This window comes from Drosophila kikkawai, chromosome 3R, assembly GCF_030179895.1.
Source record: "Drosophila kikkawai strain 14028-0561.14 chromosome 3R, DkikHiC1v2, whole genome shotgun sequence".
NCBI classification, from domain to species: domain Eukaryota; kingdom Metazoa; phylum Arthropoda; class Insecta; order Diptera; family Drosophilidae; genus Drosophila; species Drosophila kikkawai.
This window is the reverse complement of record NC_091731.1, coordinates 22359135-22376571: the sequence shown is the minus strand read 5'-3', so window position 1 is coordinate 22376571 and position 17437 is coordinate 22359135. Positions and strand designations below refer to the sequence as shown.

At 40.1% G+C, this 17437-nt stretch overlaps 4 protein-coding genes across 8 annotated transcripts; 3 read left to right on the top strand and 1 right to left on the bottom strand.

Annotated features, from left to right (window-relative positions):
* Positions 1-39: 39 nt before the first annotated feature.
* mRpL37 (mitochondrial ribosomal protein L37) lies at positions 40-1555 on the top strand. Its single transcript, XM_017164873.3, has 4 exons — positions 40-302; positions 358-705; positions 765-1045; positions 1104-1555. The coding sequence occupies exons 1-4, from the start codon at positions 127-129 to the stop codon at positions 1526-1528; spliced, it is 1230 nt and encodes a 409-aa protein (XP_017020362.1). The 5' UTR covers positions 40-126; the 3' UTR covers positions 1529-1555.
* A 308-nt stretch (positions 1556-1863) lies between these two features.
* Positions 1864-3180, top strand: LOC108073275 (uncharacterized). The gene is made up of 4 exons (XM_017164832.1): positions 1864-1997; positions 2066-2227; positions 2283-2446; positions 2501-3180. Exons 1-4 carry the CDS (start codon positions 1864-1866, stop codon positions 3178-3180), a joined length of 1140 nt encoding a protein of 379 aa, XP_017020321.1.
* Positions 3181-3374: 194 nt separating this feature from the next.
* Positions 3375-4513, bottom strand: Desi (DM4/DM12 domain-containing protein Desiccate). The gene is made up of 5 exons (XM_017164932.3): positions 4384-4513; positions 4192-4330; positions 3980-4133; positions 3734-3920; positions 3375-3676 (listed from the first exon to the last, which is right to left on the bottom strand). Exons 1-5 carry the CDS (start codon positions 4476-4478, stop codon positions 3463-3465), a joined length of 789 nt encoding a protein of 262 aa, XP_017020421.1. The 5' UTR covers positions 4479-4513; the 3' UTR covers positions 3375-3462.
* A 3134-nt stretch (positions 4514-7647) lies between these two features.
* Positions 7648-17361, top strand: LOC108073505 (protein anoxia up-regulated). 5 transcript variants are annotated; one of them, XR_011445130.1, is made up of 8 exons: positions 7650-7861; positions 12210-12236; positions 12892-13386; positions 13518-13630; positions 13983-14113; positions 14261-14428; positions 14492-14584; positions 15072-15164. XR_011445130.1 is itself a non-coding variant. In XM_017165174.3 (7 exons), the coding sequence occupies exons 1-7, from the start codon at positions 7787-7789 to the stop codon at positions 17291-17293; spliced, it is 1857 nt and encodes a 618-aa protein (XP_017020663.1). In that variant the 5' UTR covers positions 7648-7786; the 3' UTR covers positions 17294-17361. The 5 variants fall into 5 exon arrangements, 4 of the variants coding, with proteins under 4 accessions (XP_017020663.1, XP_017020664.1, XP_017020666.1 ...); XM_017165174.3 differs by lacking the exons at positions 14261-14428; positions 14492-14584; positions 15072-15164 and adding exons at positions 16218-16419; positions 16480-17361 and having other exon boundaries at positions 7648-7861; XM_017165175.3 differs by lacking the exon at positions 14492-14584.
* The last annotated feature ends 76 nt before the right edge of the window (positions 17362-17437 follow it).

Here is a 17437-nt window from a genome sequence, read left to right as displayed (position 1 = left end):
TCATAGAGATGGTGGTTCCAAACGATTAATATCGTCGCATATCTCACATCTCTATTGGACATTTCATAACCAGTCAGCCGGCCACCCATTTCTTCGAACGAAAACATTAGCTAAATCCTAACTGAAATGCGGCTGACCAACACGTTGTGTGCCCAGCACATTGGCTGGCACTTCAAGAAGCACTGGCTGGTCCAGGGCAAACGGGTGCCCAAGGAGACGGGCGCTGCCGCTGAGCTCCTGAAACTGGCAGTGGCTGTGAAGAGTCCCGAGGACATTCTAAATCCCAGGAAGGAAAGGAGGAGGTGAGTATAACAGGCTAACAATTAGCTTAATTGGTAAATAACATATCATCCACAGGGTGGAGGTAGTGGGCGACCGCCAGCAAGCGATACCCGAGGACAGCAGTCACCCCAACTGGCACTCCACCGTGTGCCATTCTTACTCGGATAGCAGTGTCTTGGTAGGCGGATTGCCGCAGGCCCAGGTGCTCACCAACGCCATCGAGATCCAGACGTTTCCCAAGCAGATTGAGGATGCCCTGGCCAGCCAGCAGCTGCCCAATTCCATTGACAAGAATGTAAGGCATGCTGTTGCAGCTGCCCACGTGCTCGATGCGGAGCAAGTGAAGCTGCCCAAGGTGCGGTTGCCGGAGCGACCGAATTTTAACCTTCCACGCCCCTACGGAATTTCCCACGATAGAGTCAAGTAAGAGAAGTCTCCAAGTAGTTTTTTGGCGGTGTAAGTAATGCTTAATTTCATTTCAGTCGCCTTCTGGTAAACAAACTCCTGCAAGAGGTGGAAAAACTGGCCGGTCGTTCAGTTTCCGTTAAACGCAAGCTTATAGATAATGCCTCCTTTAAGACCTCCCTGACCAAAGATGGAGACTTGCTTGGCTTTTCTGTGAATGCCGAAAAAGTCATATTCGCCAATCGTGGCATTGAGGGCATCAAGGGAAAATTTAAAGGAAACCTGCCCGATCTTTACCCCATGAAGAGCACCATCTCGATACCGAAAAACCATATTTATCTGACAGACAATTTCTACCGTGAGTTGTGAAAATTACTTTATATTATGCTTTCAAATTAAAGCATTATATCTTACAGCCCTGAGGACGGATGTCAACTGCTCGCATCCCCACACGATATTCACGGTCTTCAACAAGCAGCTAGTTGGCAATGCTCACGGGTCGGAGGTCACAACGTCTCAGCTGCAAGCAAGGACTTTGGTTAAGGCATTCGTTGTGGCGGCGGCACGAGCCAGGCAATTGCACGGTCAGTCAGTGCAGGGGGCTTTGCCCAAGCCCATTGTTGTGCAGAGTGTCCAGACCGACGGACAGACGTTTCACTTTGGAGTCCTGCAGCTAAATACACTGGATGTTGGCGCTGATAGTTCTACGAGGAACTACTGGTTCCACAGGCAGACCTATGATCTATTTACCGAATGCAAATACGAGGCGGGAAGAACTCATTTGGAGAATTATAATGGAGATGTCTTCCGTATACTGAATGCCTTTTATAACAATTGTTAAAATATAAACGTAATTATTTACAAGGTAGTTTTTGTTTGCATTTTAAATTATAAATATAAGAACTTGGAATTAACATAAAACCGCTAGAAGTTCAACTCTGTTGACTAGTACAGGTTGTAAATCTATGAATTACCTTTCGCCTTGCCATTCCTTGTTATCCGTACGTCGATATCACTGCTCCTCATTCCCCAAAGAAACAATCGACTCCATAGCAACGCGGCTGCACTAAATTGTTTATGCATCGATGTATTGACTGCTGATAGAGACGTTCGCAAAGTTTTTCCACCCACACACATTTAAAGTTTTAAAGGGTAAAAAAAGAAGAAATCGGTACCATGAACAGGCTTAAGCAAAGCACCAGCTCCAACAACAGCGGCACATCCTCGGAAACCAGCGAGACGCAAAGTGCGGATGACCAGCAGAGCGCTTCGCAGGCGAACGTTCGTGTAGGCAGTGCATCATTGAGTAGGTAAGTGTTCGCATATTATTTTTAAATACACTTAAGATATTAAAGAAAAGTTGTATTTTTTAATTTAGAGCCAAAAACAGTTGGAAACGCATGAAAGATCTGGCTGCCGACAAGGAAAAGGAAAAGGATAATGAGGCTAAGCGTCCGCCATGGCGAGCGGTTAGCGTTTCGACGCTCACCAAGCCGGATAAAAGTGCCCTGCTTCGGGCCAAGCTACTGGATGCTTCAAGGTTATATTTCTGTCTTACTCTGAAGGCGTAAAATAATATCTTTTACTTGATAAAGGCGGCTAAGAGCTGGCAAGGCCAATGTGGCCCTGCAAACGGACTTTGTCCCTACAAAGCTTATGAAGGAGGCGAGTTTTGGAGTGCAAAAAGATCTAATCCTGCACAGGGACATAGGCATTCTCACCGATGGGCAACTATCAAAAAAGAAGGATGGCGAAAAGTGTGAGCTTTGTTAGAGATTATTCTCTTAATTTAAACTAAAGTATTTACTTGTAGATGTCCTTACCTATTCCATGTCCCAAATGACCGACACTGTGCCTACGACTTCGCGTCAAACCCAGACTCTGCTGCCCAAGGCATACAACAAGGAACTGATCAACTCGTATCTGACATCCGATGAAGATGGCAATGCCATTATTTCCGATGTGGAAAAACGGCTGGGCGATCAGATTGCCAAGATACGGAAACTAAACCTCAACGAATCAGACCCTCAGCAGCCGCCGAAAATAAAAAACAATACTAACCTGGCTCCCACACTGGCCTCCTGGCACTTTGATGACGATGCGGTGGAAATGGAATCGGATCGACACTTTATACCCTACATTATCGAGCCATACAAGCCGTGGCGCAGCTTTGTCCCGTTTCCCTTCCGGCTGAGAGGTAAAACACTAATTGGTGCCCAGAAGATAGACTGGTATGCCCTGCTGCAGTCCATCGATGATCTGATCAAGGAGTCCAACAACCTGGTGGATAAGCTGGAGCAGATAATGCTGGAGAACCGAGTGCATCGCAAGTCGGTGCTGGATAATCTTGGAAAAATGTCAAATTTTATGCCGTCTAGCTTTACATCTCCCGCGGAGCAATGGTTGCCACTGATTGAGCAGCAGGAAAAGCAATTACAAATTATGTTGACCACCAATGAGGCGAGTTACGAGGCTTTCGAAAAGGAAAATTAAGCTATTTCAAGGAAAATACCTACTTCAGAGAGCAAGGTCTTGCTGATCTAGAGAAATAAGTAGGGGCTCTTAGTGATTTATTTTAATTTCAAAGTCAGATGAATAGCAAGGTTAATGGCCTTAGGCCTTGAAAATCGTTATTTCACGCATTAAATCACGCATTTTAATAGCTCAAGCGATGCTAAGAAACACAGTTTAATAAAGGTAACACACTTGAGTTTATTTAAATGTTGAATAATATTTGGTTGTAAGGGTATTTAACTTGTAACAAATTGGCATTTTCTATGCCTTCTTTTCTCGGGGAATGCCAGAAGACTTTCCCTTGCCTTGGGCGTTTTTCTTTGGCATAAGTTTCATCAGAATTTCCGTGGCCGATTTACTATCCAAAGGACAGTTGGAGTAAACATCCTCACAAGGTCTGTCATTGGCTCGCTTGCCATGCTCCAATGCCTCCTTAATGGCCGTTCCATCTAGCAGGTAATCCACGAGGGCATTTCTGGAAATAATCATAATATATAATTTATAATCTTTACAATATAATTACTTTACTTACTCCGATAGCATATGAATGAACTCATCCATCTGATCGGAGGAACCAATCTTCATATTATACTCCGTGGAGCGAACATAACCGCAGACTGCTCGCTGCATGCAACTCGTTGAGTCTATGTTGTTCTGGCCCAGGACATCATCGATCTTGTTTATCATGCTGCTTAGGGGTGTCAGGTCATTATCCTCACCTATGAATATTCAAGTACAAAATAAATTCTGCTTGACTAGCTGGAAAAACACCACCTACTTCGACCATATCCGCCATAGCCACCATGGAAGGCCGACAGAATTTTGGGTATTAGTATGATGGCTCCTATGCCCACCAGAGTGCCCAGGACCACGCCGCCAAGGTCGAGTTTAATGGGATTATAAGCGGAGAGGCCAGTTCCGCCGGGATAGCCCTGGGCATAGATTACATTTTGTAAATTATTACGATATATTTCAGAACCATACACCCACATTTAAAGATCCATAGCCGGTGGTGTATCCCAGTCGTTCCAGTCTATCTTTGGTTGAAGCTGTCTGCGGTTCACTGGGCTGTGTCTTGTTTTCGTTATAGTACGACGACCGATCTCGCTGCCCTTTGTCCGCATAGAACCTGAAAAGATCCGCCAAGTAAGTATTATTTTTGGATGGACAAGTTTTTCCTACTTATGGCTCTCTTCGTATTTGGGAATGGCATTGGCGTAGGTCAGCAGCACCATAACTCCCAGAAATTGCAATATGACAAGGTAATTTATATTCATCCTGATTGTTGGTAGTATCCTTTGGTTTTTGAAGGGTTTTTCTGTAGTCCTCGATCTTGTTTACCGTCGCGTTTCCAGCGTCAAACTAATATTTCAAATGGCACAAACTCCACTATTTATAGGAGTTAACCGACAAAAATTCAAGCAATTTGTTCAAATTACAAAATGTCAAGCCAACGTGCAGATTTGAATGCCGTTTATGCTGGGTATTTGGGAAAAGTGAGGAAAGAAACCCATTCTACCACGACGACTGAGCAGGTGTTTGTAACCATATAGGCACTTACTATATGTGCCCGCCGCGGAGCAGAAGCATCATTGTATTTATGTCGCTGTAATGCGCAATTTTCATTGCATACTCAATTATTTAACGAAATTATCGCAGCCACGAAATGCCGAAAAACCACGCTTTGTGGGCGGAAAAATTGAGCAGCCATGCAGTGGAAAATATATACCTATATAAATATATGTATGTACTATATATTTGTATTGAAATCGCGACTCAAACGCGGAGACACATGGAAGTGTTTGCACCTGCGAGACTTGCATCATTATAAGGGGCACTCGAGCAAAAGATTTCTGGTATTAAGTCACTGACTTTTCGTAGCTCCTTTTTTGGTAAAAAGAAGCCGAATATATATGAGTTTTCATTTTTCCAAAACCAAAGACGTTTGATAAAATCTTTAGCTTATTTTAGCTTATTTATTAGGATCACAGATCTATGTATATGTGGAATAAACATACATTTTTAATTGATAGTCCCTAAAACGTGAAAGAAAACTTGACAAATAATGCTTTTATACTAATTGTAAATGCAATCTTGCCTTGACCTTCAAAAATTCATTACAAACAAATATTACTTAAGAATCAATTTTATTTTTTAAACAAATCTTTTTGTATAAAAATGTATTCTTAATAAAGATAAATTTACTCAAAATATATTTAATTTGGCCTTATTCTTGACTGTACCAATTTATTTGAATTGCATTTCTTACATATATTTAGGTATATTCATTTATACTGTAATTAAATATTTTTTTAATTGCAAATTATAGATGATATATATTCTACATTTCGACGCCATTTAAAAATGCAAATCATTTTGGCAATAAATCAAATATTCGAAGACATATATTTACATACGGTAATGATAAATAGAAAACAGGTAATAAATTTAATGATCCGGTTCAAGAGCTACATATTGGATATATATTTATGTACTTAAATATAAAAGCTTTGTATTGTTGTTATAAAAGTCTCAAGAATATCTGCTTAAGATATATCCCATATCTATTGAGAAAACTTACCAATCTATTCAATCCTTATAAACATATACATAATTGTTTTCTTCTTTCATTAATTTTCAACGCAATCTGACACTCTACATGTTTTTTTTTTTTGTTTTGTCCTATTTTAATATTTCTGATTGATTTTTAAGACCTTAGTGTTGTTGACATTTTCAAGAACTTGTTCTGAAGACTTAATTTGTAAAAGTTAACTTTCAGATTTGCAAAGTTCTTTCATGTTTATGAAAAGAATACACTGTGAAGTTTAATCATTACTTGAAATACCTTTGAAGATGTTAGTTAATTTTAGATAATAAATACAGCATTTTTAAAAACCTAAATTAGTAAGAAAATTACGTTAGATTTGTAGTAAATTCCATAACACCTATTCTTCCAAGATAAATACTTGATGAAATTTTAAAATAAGTGTGTTTATTCTTAATTGACAGAGAGAAATGATTAAAATTCGAAGACAGCACTCAATGGCATATTTGTTCTCCGATTAGTGTGATTTTGGCAGCCTTGAAATTACGAGTCATTCATTGCCTCTCGTTAAGGTTAATGTCATAAAGAATTTGCTTTTCTGACTTTCTGCCATGGTTTCTATAATTTTTTTTTGTTTTTGTTTGTTTATGTACAAGAGCCAGACACCTACACAGGCGATTTAATATGTGGCTATGCGATGATGTGCAGTTTATTTATATGCCAACAAATACATGTGAGCCTAGTCGCCTTTTTGTAAGCGTATGAGTAATCTCTGGCCTCAAATCTGTTGGAAAACAGCATTTATTTTTATCTTATTTTGTTTAATTATTATTTTCCAGATATATTATATATCTGTGGGAAGAGCACTGTGTCCGGTCCGCTTCACAGGTGATACTCACTGGCATAAATTGCTGGCCAGGATTTTAATCTTATTTATTTATTTTTTAGTGCCAAAATCTGCAGAATATATTGAAGTTAGCTTGAATGTTTATTAAACAAAAGTTTAGTTGCTAATGATGACGTCTTAAATGATGTGAAACCCCTTTTTTATCACTCCTAAAATACCCTGTGAGGCTCGGGTAGCCCACAAAACTATTTTTAGCATTTTTAATGTTTACAATAAATTGTTGAACCATATTTATGTTTTTGTTTATTATTGAATTTTCAACTGGGGAAAAATATTTCTCATTCTTGGCAAAAATGTTGCCAAGAATTGGAATATATCTATGTACATATTTTGGTATTCTGATACCTACAACAAAATGAAAAAGGGTCTGTATTTATAATTGAATATGTAGGCACTTTTAAAATGTACCATAATTATTCAAGGTATTCAAAAGTGTTGCCAAAAATTTGCAAATTAATACATCATTTTTATGAGAGCGAAAAACGAAACCAAAGGGCTTGTGTAAATGTTAATCACTGATCATCTAAAATGATTTTACTTTGTATTTATAATGTCTTTGATATTTCTATTTTATTAAGTATTAATAAGTAAATAAAAGGCCTATCTGTCCGGAAACCACTTTTTACCAAGCAAACAAAATACAAACAAGTGTATCCCAAGTTGCGAAAATAGAAAATGCTGGAAAACAAATACCTGAAATGAATCACTTTCTAAAAGGGCTACTTTATTCCGTGATCAAAGATCGATCTACATATGTATATAGGCCTTTCCCCCAACACAAACATACATACTGACGTATGAAAAGTTCTGGCTTTATGTAAACAGAAATTGCTCGCTCTTTTTTTCGCCGAGAGATGTCAATGTTTCTTAATTCCAAAAATAAGTTTATTTGGGAGATGGTCAGAAAAAGAGGTGCCGTCAAGAGAGAGTGAGAGAGAGTGAGTGAAGGCTGTGTGAAAATTTTGAAAATCAAAAAATTATAAGCAAGTGCTCCGGACGATTCTCGGGCAGATCAACTCGAACGGGCGTCAAGTGAACAACACGCAACGACGACAAAGCCGAACCAAATCCAACGAACAATTCAAATTCAAATTCTAATTCCACAAAAAGGCATCGCTTAAAAAATCGCAAAAATGGTTTACGAAAGTGGATTTACAACTCGCAGAACGTACTCCTCGAGGCCGGTGACGACTTCTTACGCCGTTACGGTAAGCCCTTCCATCGCCAATAAACTTAATAACTTGACATACGGTAGTGTGGTTTTCCTTGATAAATCCTTTTTAAATCTGTGAAATATATCTGTGCGTACAATATGGAAATTCAAAATTGTTTTTACTGAGTGGAAAACTGTACGGAAACGCTGCGGATAAATTTGACAAATTTAAAGGCAGTTAGCTAATCGAATATGTAGTAAAAAATTATTAAAAATAAATTTAAATAAAAATGAATTCAGTTTTAAGCGCTTGTGTCCCACTTGCTGTACTCAATGGTTTCATATTTGGCAAGCAAACAGATGAATATTGAAGAAATTGAAACACGTTTGAATGCAAAGTGTCTACCAAACTATGAATATCGTATCCAACTTGAAGTATATAACTTAGAATTATTACACTCTAGAGAATTATCTGAGGATCTGGCGACTGTGTATATATAAACGGGCCACCAAGGACATGAACATAAAATATATTCTGCGGGGTTCTCTGTGTGAAACATTTGTGTGTAGTTAATCATAAACATAAACTTATTTCTAACAATTTAATCGCTCTCATAATGGTCTACTGTATTATAAATGTGATATATGTGCAGCTTAACCGTAATACTCTTCAAGGCAGACCCCAATTAAATAAATATGTATATATATGTTTCTAAATATGACAAAATATGCGAGTGTGAAAAAGAAGGCATTGCAATTCTCGGGAGGTCGTGGGAATTATAATTTTTCCTAAAATTTATGGCAGTCCCACGATGATGATCTTCATATCTCTTTTCGGATATTCGTGTTTACTCATCTCCCCAGAAATATATATCTATCGCGCGAATACATTTTCAGAATTTCAGAATTCAGCAGAGGCCGAAACATTTCTCTATCTTAATTTATTATTATTTACAAAAAGCTGAGGTTCGTCCGGCCCGTTCGCTGGTGCCCAAAAATGTTTAGCATATAGCATATATAGAGGAGTGGAATTCCAAACACATGCGAATTCCCAATGAAACCCATACAGGCGCATCGCTCTCGAACAGTCCGTAGTAGTGGTTCTGGTTCCGCCGATTTGTATATGTGTAATACTAGATGCGCGCGCATTTCGCTCTTCGCTAGTCCTAAAAATATCTTTCCGATTTCCATAATATATTCAAATAAACCGAAGATTCTATGGGGAAGCTATGGGAGGGAACCAGCAGCAATAAAATAACGCCAGCAAAAACTCAGGCGTTTTTCAAAAAAATATAACAACTAGAAGATAAATGCTGAAAAAACAAAAGACCGATTTTTCAGTCGGTATTAATGAGTGTGATGATAATCCAAGGCGAGAATAAATATGTACATCAAGTGCCTAATAATCGCCATTGTCTGTGGACACTTTATGTCTACACAAAATAGCTTTTTTCTGTTAATGACGAAAGGGGATCATGCCATGATGTCATTGAAGTCTTAGAATGTTGCTTGTTTTTTTCAGGGATTAGTGTACAGGATAAAGTGCTTATTTATATATATTAACTTGCCTTTGTATTATTGTACATAAATAAATGTTTGCTGTTTGTGTTCGAAACTAAATGCTGCGAGTGTATCCATAATGCTCCCATTGCACATAATACTTACAACCACACTACGTCGTATCAATATGCATATTTACATTAGTATGTGTATGTAGACCTGGGGTGGACCTCTGAGGGTTGTATAAGTAAAAATTAAAATTTTTTTAAATTAATAAAGCAAAAGAAATCAATGTAATTCCATTTCTAGAGCAAAGACAACATTGCGTATGAGTGATATTGTGTAAAATATGGCTTTGATTATATTTTCTTCTCTTAAAACTGTTTTAAACTTGAATATAAAACTGTATACATATTTTACAAAATTAATAAAGCAACAGAAATCAATGTAATTCAATTTTTGAGCAGAGACAACACTGCGTATGAGTTATATGCAGTAAAATATGCCTCTGATTGTACTTTCATCTCTTCTCTTCTTCTCTTTTAAACTTGAATATACAACTTCCAAAGTATTTTAAAGATATTTTAATTATATAACAGATTAAAATTATATTTCTTTAATTAAAATCACAATCATCAAATTATTAAGTTGTATTTGTCATTTATAAAGGGTCCACCCTCCTTTTCACTTACATATGTAAATAAGCAACTTGTGTCATAATGTAAGGTTTCTCTGTATATATTGGATATCGCTTGACCCAACCAGCACAAGGATAACTATAAATCTCAACCAATGCGAAGCTGTATATATAAATGCCCGCCTCAGCCCCCAGCCCGAACCCAAGAGTGTATATATATGAGCCCCACCGCCACCGCTACATCACGTTGAATCCCGCCGCACCGCCGCCAGATCTGGCCAAGATCTCCTCCTTAACCGCGTTTAACCCTGTCCCAGAAATTAAATCGAAATTTGTGGAATTTTGGGCTTTGCAGAGAACGAACCAGAGAACACCAATTGACTGGGAGAAAGTTCCGTTCGTGCCGCGTCCGTCGCTCATCTCAGACCCGGTGACCGCCTTCGGTGTCCGGCGTCCCGATGCTGAGCGTCGCAAGCACTCAATCCTCGATCCGATCAACCGGGCGGCCATCAAGCCCAACTACCGGCTGGCCTATGAGCCCATCGAGCCCTATGTGTCCACGCGGGACAAGAACCGCACACGCATCCTGGGCATGGTGCGCCAGCACATCGACACCGTGGAGGCGGGTGGCAACACTGCGGCCCGTACCTTCCGGGATAGCCTGGACTCGCAGCTACCACGGCTGCACCGGGCTGTGTCCGAGAGCCTGCCGGTGCGGAGGGAGACCTACCGCAATGAGAAATCGGGCGCGATGGTCACCAAGTACAGCTACTAGGATCAGAATCTACTTTCAATCTCCATGTTACAATTAGTTATGCCTTAATACCGAACTCAATCGAACGAACCTAAATTGCAGCTAAGAACACAAAACATAATTAAAACCGACAAACAAATAAAAAAAAAAAAATGAAAAATTACACAAAAACATTGATAGGACTACGTTTAGTTTTAGCCATAAAACCCTGTGTGTTAACCCACTTTAACCCGTTTAAATACGTTTTTAGACTACGCAGAGAAAAAAGCAGCCGAGTTGGGTTTATAATACTCGATAAATTCAAGTAGAAATTAACAGAAATGGTTTTTAATCAAACTAACAATGGTTTTTCCTATGTGTAGTTATTTAAAATGTATCTAACGTTTCACAACTCCATAGAATCATAGAATCATAGCATTGTGTGTGCCTGGATAAACTCTAAAGTTAAACATTCGAACATGTTTCAATTTCCCTGTTTCGAGAGTCGCCTTGCGTTCTTTTTTATATATTTTTTTTTATATAGAAGTCCGCGAAGAAGAAGCTTTAACGTACCTTTAAAAATGATTGATGCTTGTGTTGCCAATGCCCCCCAAAATGCCAATGCCAATGCCAAACATTTTCAATATATCAATATCAAATCGGAATTTATAGACTCCACGCTTAGACCTGTGCACGGACAGACCTGGCTCGCACCGCAGCCGCGCTTCCTCGGACTACTCGTACACCTCGAAGTCGTCTGTGGAGAAGAGCAGCTACGACTCGAGCAACCCGCACTCGTACCGCCCGGAGCGTTCCACATACACCTCGACCGTTGAGAAAACCTCGCGCAGCGGCCCCGGCGGCTCGTACAACTATAGCACCGAGCGGACCAGCACCACTGGCGCCGGACCCGGCGGCTACAGCTACTCGTCGACCACCTCCGGCAACCTGCCGGGCGGCACCAAGTACCGTCACTTCTCCTACCACGTTTAGGATTAGGATGCTGCTGATGTTCTCCAGTGCTCCGGTGCTTTGAATGTTTTCGGTGCCCACTAACACGTCATTGTTTCGAATATATATATATATAAATCTATTATATCCTTCGAATAATCCACTTAACCACCGCTAACCTTGAGTGCCTATATATGTATACGATGCTCGAATTCAGATGATGTAAATGTTTTGACTTGGACTAATCACCACTAATGACCACACATTGATCCGCATATAGACTAGAGTCACCTTTTCTATGTATTTGCCAGCCTTCAAGCAGTCATGTTAAAACATATTTGTGATACAATAAAATAAACACGGTCTTATCTCAAATAAACCTAGCGTTACTTTACTTGAGTCGCGATCAGGAGATACGATATTCATACGATATTCATGTGGAAGACACACACACTCAAACATAAACATAGGGAAGCAAACAATATGGACAATCCATTCAAGCCGTTTTGTCAAGGAATATGAGAGAGTTGTCATATTATTTGGGATTAAAACAACAATTGCTTTATTTTGTATTACTTTCAGTACCCAACGGTCTCGAAAGTAACTCGTGTAAGTATTTGCATTTCATTGCGTTCGCCTACAACGCCTGTCATCCGTATCTATATCTATGGTCTCACAACTTGTTCTTTTCCATTGACTATAATCACACTGTTCCATCACATCCATCACATCATCGTCACTGGAAGTCGACTCGGTTAGTAGTTAAGCCCATAGTCTTACTTTGTTAACTATAAAGTCCAAGATGATCCCCAAAAACTAAACCTCAAAGAGGTTAAAACCAAATTTATGGATTTAAAATACATGAATATCTTAATTTTTGGTTACAAAATATTTAAGGGTTGACTTTTCAATTTAAAAGGGCAAAACTAAGTCTTTAAGATACCAAAATATTAGTGTTTTTATTCTTATCAGTCATGTTAACTGGCATAAATTTATCTAGATTTATATTGGTTTTTATCGCGTAAATACTTGGAATAGTCTAGATTAAATTAAAACGTTTTCATCATATATCATCACAAAAAACTCACCTTCTGAGTGAATCATCATCTAAATAATTCTGTTTCTGTTTCTGTTAATTGTTAAACTTTTTTACTTTCATTACTGGCTTCCTCATTGCTATAACGATAAAGAGATTTCTCGTCTTCATTAAATCCTTATCATTCGATGTTGTGTTAATTTTTTGAAACCCTTGACAAATATATAGGTATACAAGTCGAGTTACCCCATCTACTCGAGCTACTCGGTGCCCAGGCGCGTGGTCACCGGCAGCACCCGTGTGGTGACCTCGCCCATCCGTGTGGTTACCTCGCCCGCCCGTGTGGTGTCCCGGGTTATCCACTCACCGTCGCCAGTTCGCGTTGTCCGCACGACGACCCGAGTGATTTCATCGCCGGAGCGCACCACCTACTCGTACACTTCGCCATCGACCTACTACAGCCCCACCTACTTGCCATCGACCTACACTTCGACCTACATCCCGACCTCGTACACCACTTACACGCCGTCCTACTACTACAGCCCGACCACGGTCACTCGGGTGTACGCCCCCGCCCGTTCGCTATCCCCGCTGAGGATCACCTCCTCGCCGTTGAGGATCACGACCTCCCCGGTTCGCCAGGTGCCCTCCTACCTGAAGAGGCTGCCGCCAGGATACGGTGCTCGGGCCCTTACCAATTACCTCAATACCGAACCCTTCACCGTAAGTTGGTCTGCCTGAGAAAAGCTATATCTGAGCTAGAGCAAGCTTCCGTAGTCGTAGCTGAAGTAGAGTTCCCTACGCCACCTTTGACATGATTGCGGATCCTTCTAACTCAGAGTCCCCATTTGCAGACCTTCTCTGAGGAAACAAGCCGGATTCGCAACCGCGCGCAATCTCTGATTCGTGACTTGCATACTCCCGTTGTGCGCCGTGCTCGCAGCTGCACACCCTTCCCAGTCACCGGGTGAGTAGATATCAGAGGGAGTTAATGGTGTATGACCTTTTACTTGTTTTATCATATTACCCTTGATTTTGTGTATAGTAGTCTGTCAAGGTTAAATGTAGACAATTTTATATCTTACCATAAATATATTTATTATTACGAGGCGAAGAATGCTATTTGGCTTGTCACACATGGCGGATGAGTGATATTTACAGGCAATTATCACTCATACGACATGTGGGCACAATTAAAAGTGAAGCATACCGTCTGCCTCTTAATAGATGTTTAGAATTAAAAAAAGAAAATGAATTTCTTACAGCTATACATAGTTTTATATATAATTCATTTTACAAAATACATATATTACTTATAGTTATACCTATGAACCGACTTCGCAACTTGCCCTGGACGCCTATGTGGCCCGTGTCACAAATCCTGTGCGTCATATTGCCAAGGAAGTTCACAATATCTCGCACTATCCCCGGCCAGCTATAAAATATGTTGGTGAGTTATCCCCTCCGACATAGTCCGCGATTATGGCACTATGTATTCAGTTGAAAAAAAACTGTGGTTAGACACACCCTTACCTTATACTGTACAGTGAAATAGCTATTAAATTCCGTATTTTTTAAATAATCAAATAACAACAAGGTAAAAGTCATCTTGCATCAGTAAGGATTTGCGGTGACAAGGCCTATAATATTAGGAGTCCCATGTACGATTCGGACAAAGTTCGAACTGATATTAACCTCTTGTCCTGGTACCTTAGACATCCGACTTGGAAGAGTGATAAGAAATCCCATGTTCCTGAGAAGGAAGGTAAGTACTGTTCTTTTCTGTTTTCGACGCTTGAATATGACACCTGTATATATATCACTCAAGCATATATGTAATTGATGTTGCCGCCAAAACGAGTACCATTCATTGAGAGATGCAAATAAGGACAAGGATTTGCGCGTTAATTATTTTTTGTTGGTAATTTAAAAACCAGGATATATATTTTCATAAATAAAATAAAACATTAATTCAACGAATTATATTTATTAAACATACATGGACCAGAGTTAAGGCCACACTGTTCATCCATATATCCATACCATTTTAATAATTTTTGACTTCTCCGATTTATACTCAAAATCTTCACATACATGACAAACTCTATAATATGTTATAAAAAGAACAGAAAGCACCCAAGGCTTTAATTAAAAAAAACATGGTATGATATTCGTTTTGAGATTTTTCGGTATATAATTATTTTCGACTTGTCCAAATTATATTCTTCCAACTTGGAAGCCCAGAATTTCCCCGAATATTAATACATATAATCGTATAAGCCGGTGCCATATTAGTTGACTTTATTCATTTGTAACTAACTTACATATTTGGTTGCTGCATCCTGAATTGTTCAGTTCATTGTATTTCACTAACGTTATACGTTTTATGATTGATTGATTCTTTCCAGTTGAAGCTGTTGAAGTTGAGGCCTAAATGATAACATGCCTGATTTTTGTATGGACATACACTTCTCTTTCTTAAATAAACCAATCTAAAAGACTTTCTTTTGCGTGTGGTAGACACTTAGCCGATATCTACAAGATGAACACTTGATATCGACACACTCTGGCGCTTTCACTACTCAGACTAATACCTACACAAAGTCAGATCAGATCAGATCAGATCAGAACAGCTAAAAAGATCGAATAAAATATAATAATAATGATAATAATGAAGAAATTCAGCGCATCACTTGTGATACTAACCCTTTTTCATGTGACTTACCAAAATGTAGATACTTCTTCATTCTCTTTCAATTTGTTGTAACTTAGGTGCCGATATATAGTAGCTGACTATTAAATGTTTTCCTTTCACGTTCATTGATTTAAACAAATATATATATAAATACTTCATGTGCATAATATTTTGGCATTTAAGATATATTTAGATGTCGGCGCCAATTTGGTTAACCAATTATGTTATGTTCATGCATATGTAAACACATTTTTAGGGACATTTACTTACATATATCTATCAATATATTAATTTGTAAATACTGATCCAAAACGAAACTTCTTTTTAATGGGTTTTTATTTTAAGGGTGTTTCAGGTTCACAAGGGACCTTTCTTTTTTGGGTTATAAATTAAATAAAAGAAACGCCAGAGAATATTTCATGTATATAACATTTTTTTGCTGCTGTATTTTTAAATGAATTTAAATTACATTAAATTCACCATCCACAAAAAAACCTCGAGACCTCAGCTTGATTTATGTACTCTAGTTTTTGAATTTTGAGATGTATATATGTATGTATGCTTAACCCATTAACCACATTTTGGTTTCGAAATCTTCATGCCCAAAACTACCGAAAAACTCCCATTAATGCCACACAAAACTCTAAACCATTGGCGTCTCTACTGTATCTGCAATTTTACCTTGCCTCGTCTATAAGAAAACCACCGCCCATCGCCCTTCCGAAGAGTAAGTATTACTATATGTAAGAAGGATAAACTGAAAAGCAAAGTTAAGGATCAATAATAAATAGAATGAGGAGAAAAGCTAAGATACATCCAAGCTGTGGTTGGGCCCTTTATGACAAGCTTTCAATTTCAGATGCCGAGTTGGATCCTAACCGTCCAACTAGAAAGTTTTCTGCCCCTAGGCCCTTGGAGGATCCCGTCGACTTGGAGAACAAGGAGAAGCAGCGCCTCCGACAGGAGCGTCTTCTGACGGTGAACGAGGAGGCCCTGGACGAGGTGGATCAGGAGAAGAAGCGCGCCCAGAAGGCTGATGAGGCCAAGCGTCGGGAGGAGAGGTAAGAAATTCTCTTTCCTGCAATCTAGAAAGGTTAACTAAATTTATATATTTTTTTCAGGGCTCTGAAGGAGGAGCGCGAACGCCTGGCTGCTGAGGCCGAGGCTAAGGCTGCTGCCAAGGCCAAGAAGGCTGCCGAAGAAGCTGCGGCCGAAGAGGCTCGTCAAGCGGAAGTTGCTGCCCAAAAGGCGGCAGCAGATGCTGCCCAGAAGGCTGCTGATGAAGCTGCCGCCCAGAAGGCTGCCGATGAAGCTGCCGCTGCTAAAGCTGCCGAAGAGGCTCGCGCCGCCGAGGAAGCTGCCGCCCTTAAAGCTGCCGAAGAAGCTCGTCTCGCCGAGGAGGCTGCTGCTCTTAAAGCTGCCGAGGAAGCAGCCGCTCTTAAGGCTGCCGAGGAAGCTGCCGCCCTTAAAGCTGCCGAAGAAGCCCGTATTGCCGAGGAAGCTGCTGCCGAAGAGGCTCGCCTTGCTGAGGAGGCACGCTTAGCCGAGGAAGCTGCCGCTGCCAAGGCTGCCGAGGAGGCTCGCGCCGCCGAGGAAGCCCGCCTGGAGGAGGAGCAGCGCCAGCGCGAGCAGGAGTTGGCACGTCTGGCGGAGATCGAGAAGGAGGATGACGCTGAGCTGGCCCGCCAGGCCGCCGAGCTGGCCGAAATCGCCCGCCAAGAGAACGAACTTGCGGCCCAGGAGCTGCAGGCCATCCAGAAGGGTGAGAATGATGTCGATGCCACCGAGCCTCTGGTTGAGGAGCCTGTGACGCCTATCGACGAACAGGAACCCGCCATCGAGCTGAGCTCCAACGTTGAGGATGCCCCTGCCGGTGGCGACAGCTACGAGGAGCCAGAGGAGGATGATGGAGAGGAGGAAGAGGAGGAGGAATAGATTCTAGACAATCATGAAGCTGTCATTAAAATTAAAAAAAGAAACAATAAAAATAATATAAAATTGAATTTATAAAATTATTAAAAAAGGTGTGCAGAAGAGTGTTGAACTCTCCTTTAACTGGTAAGAGAGAGCTTTCCGTTT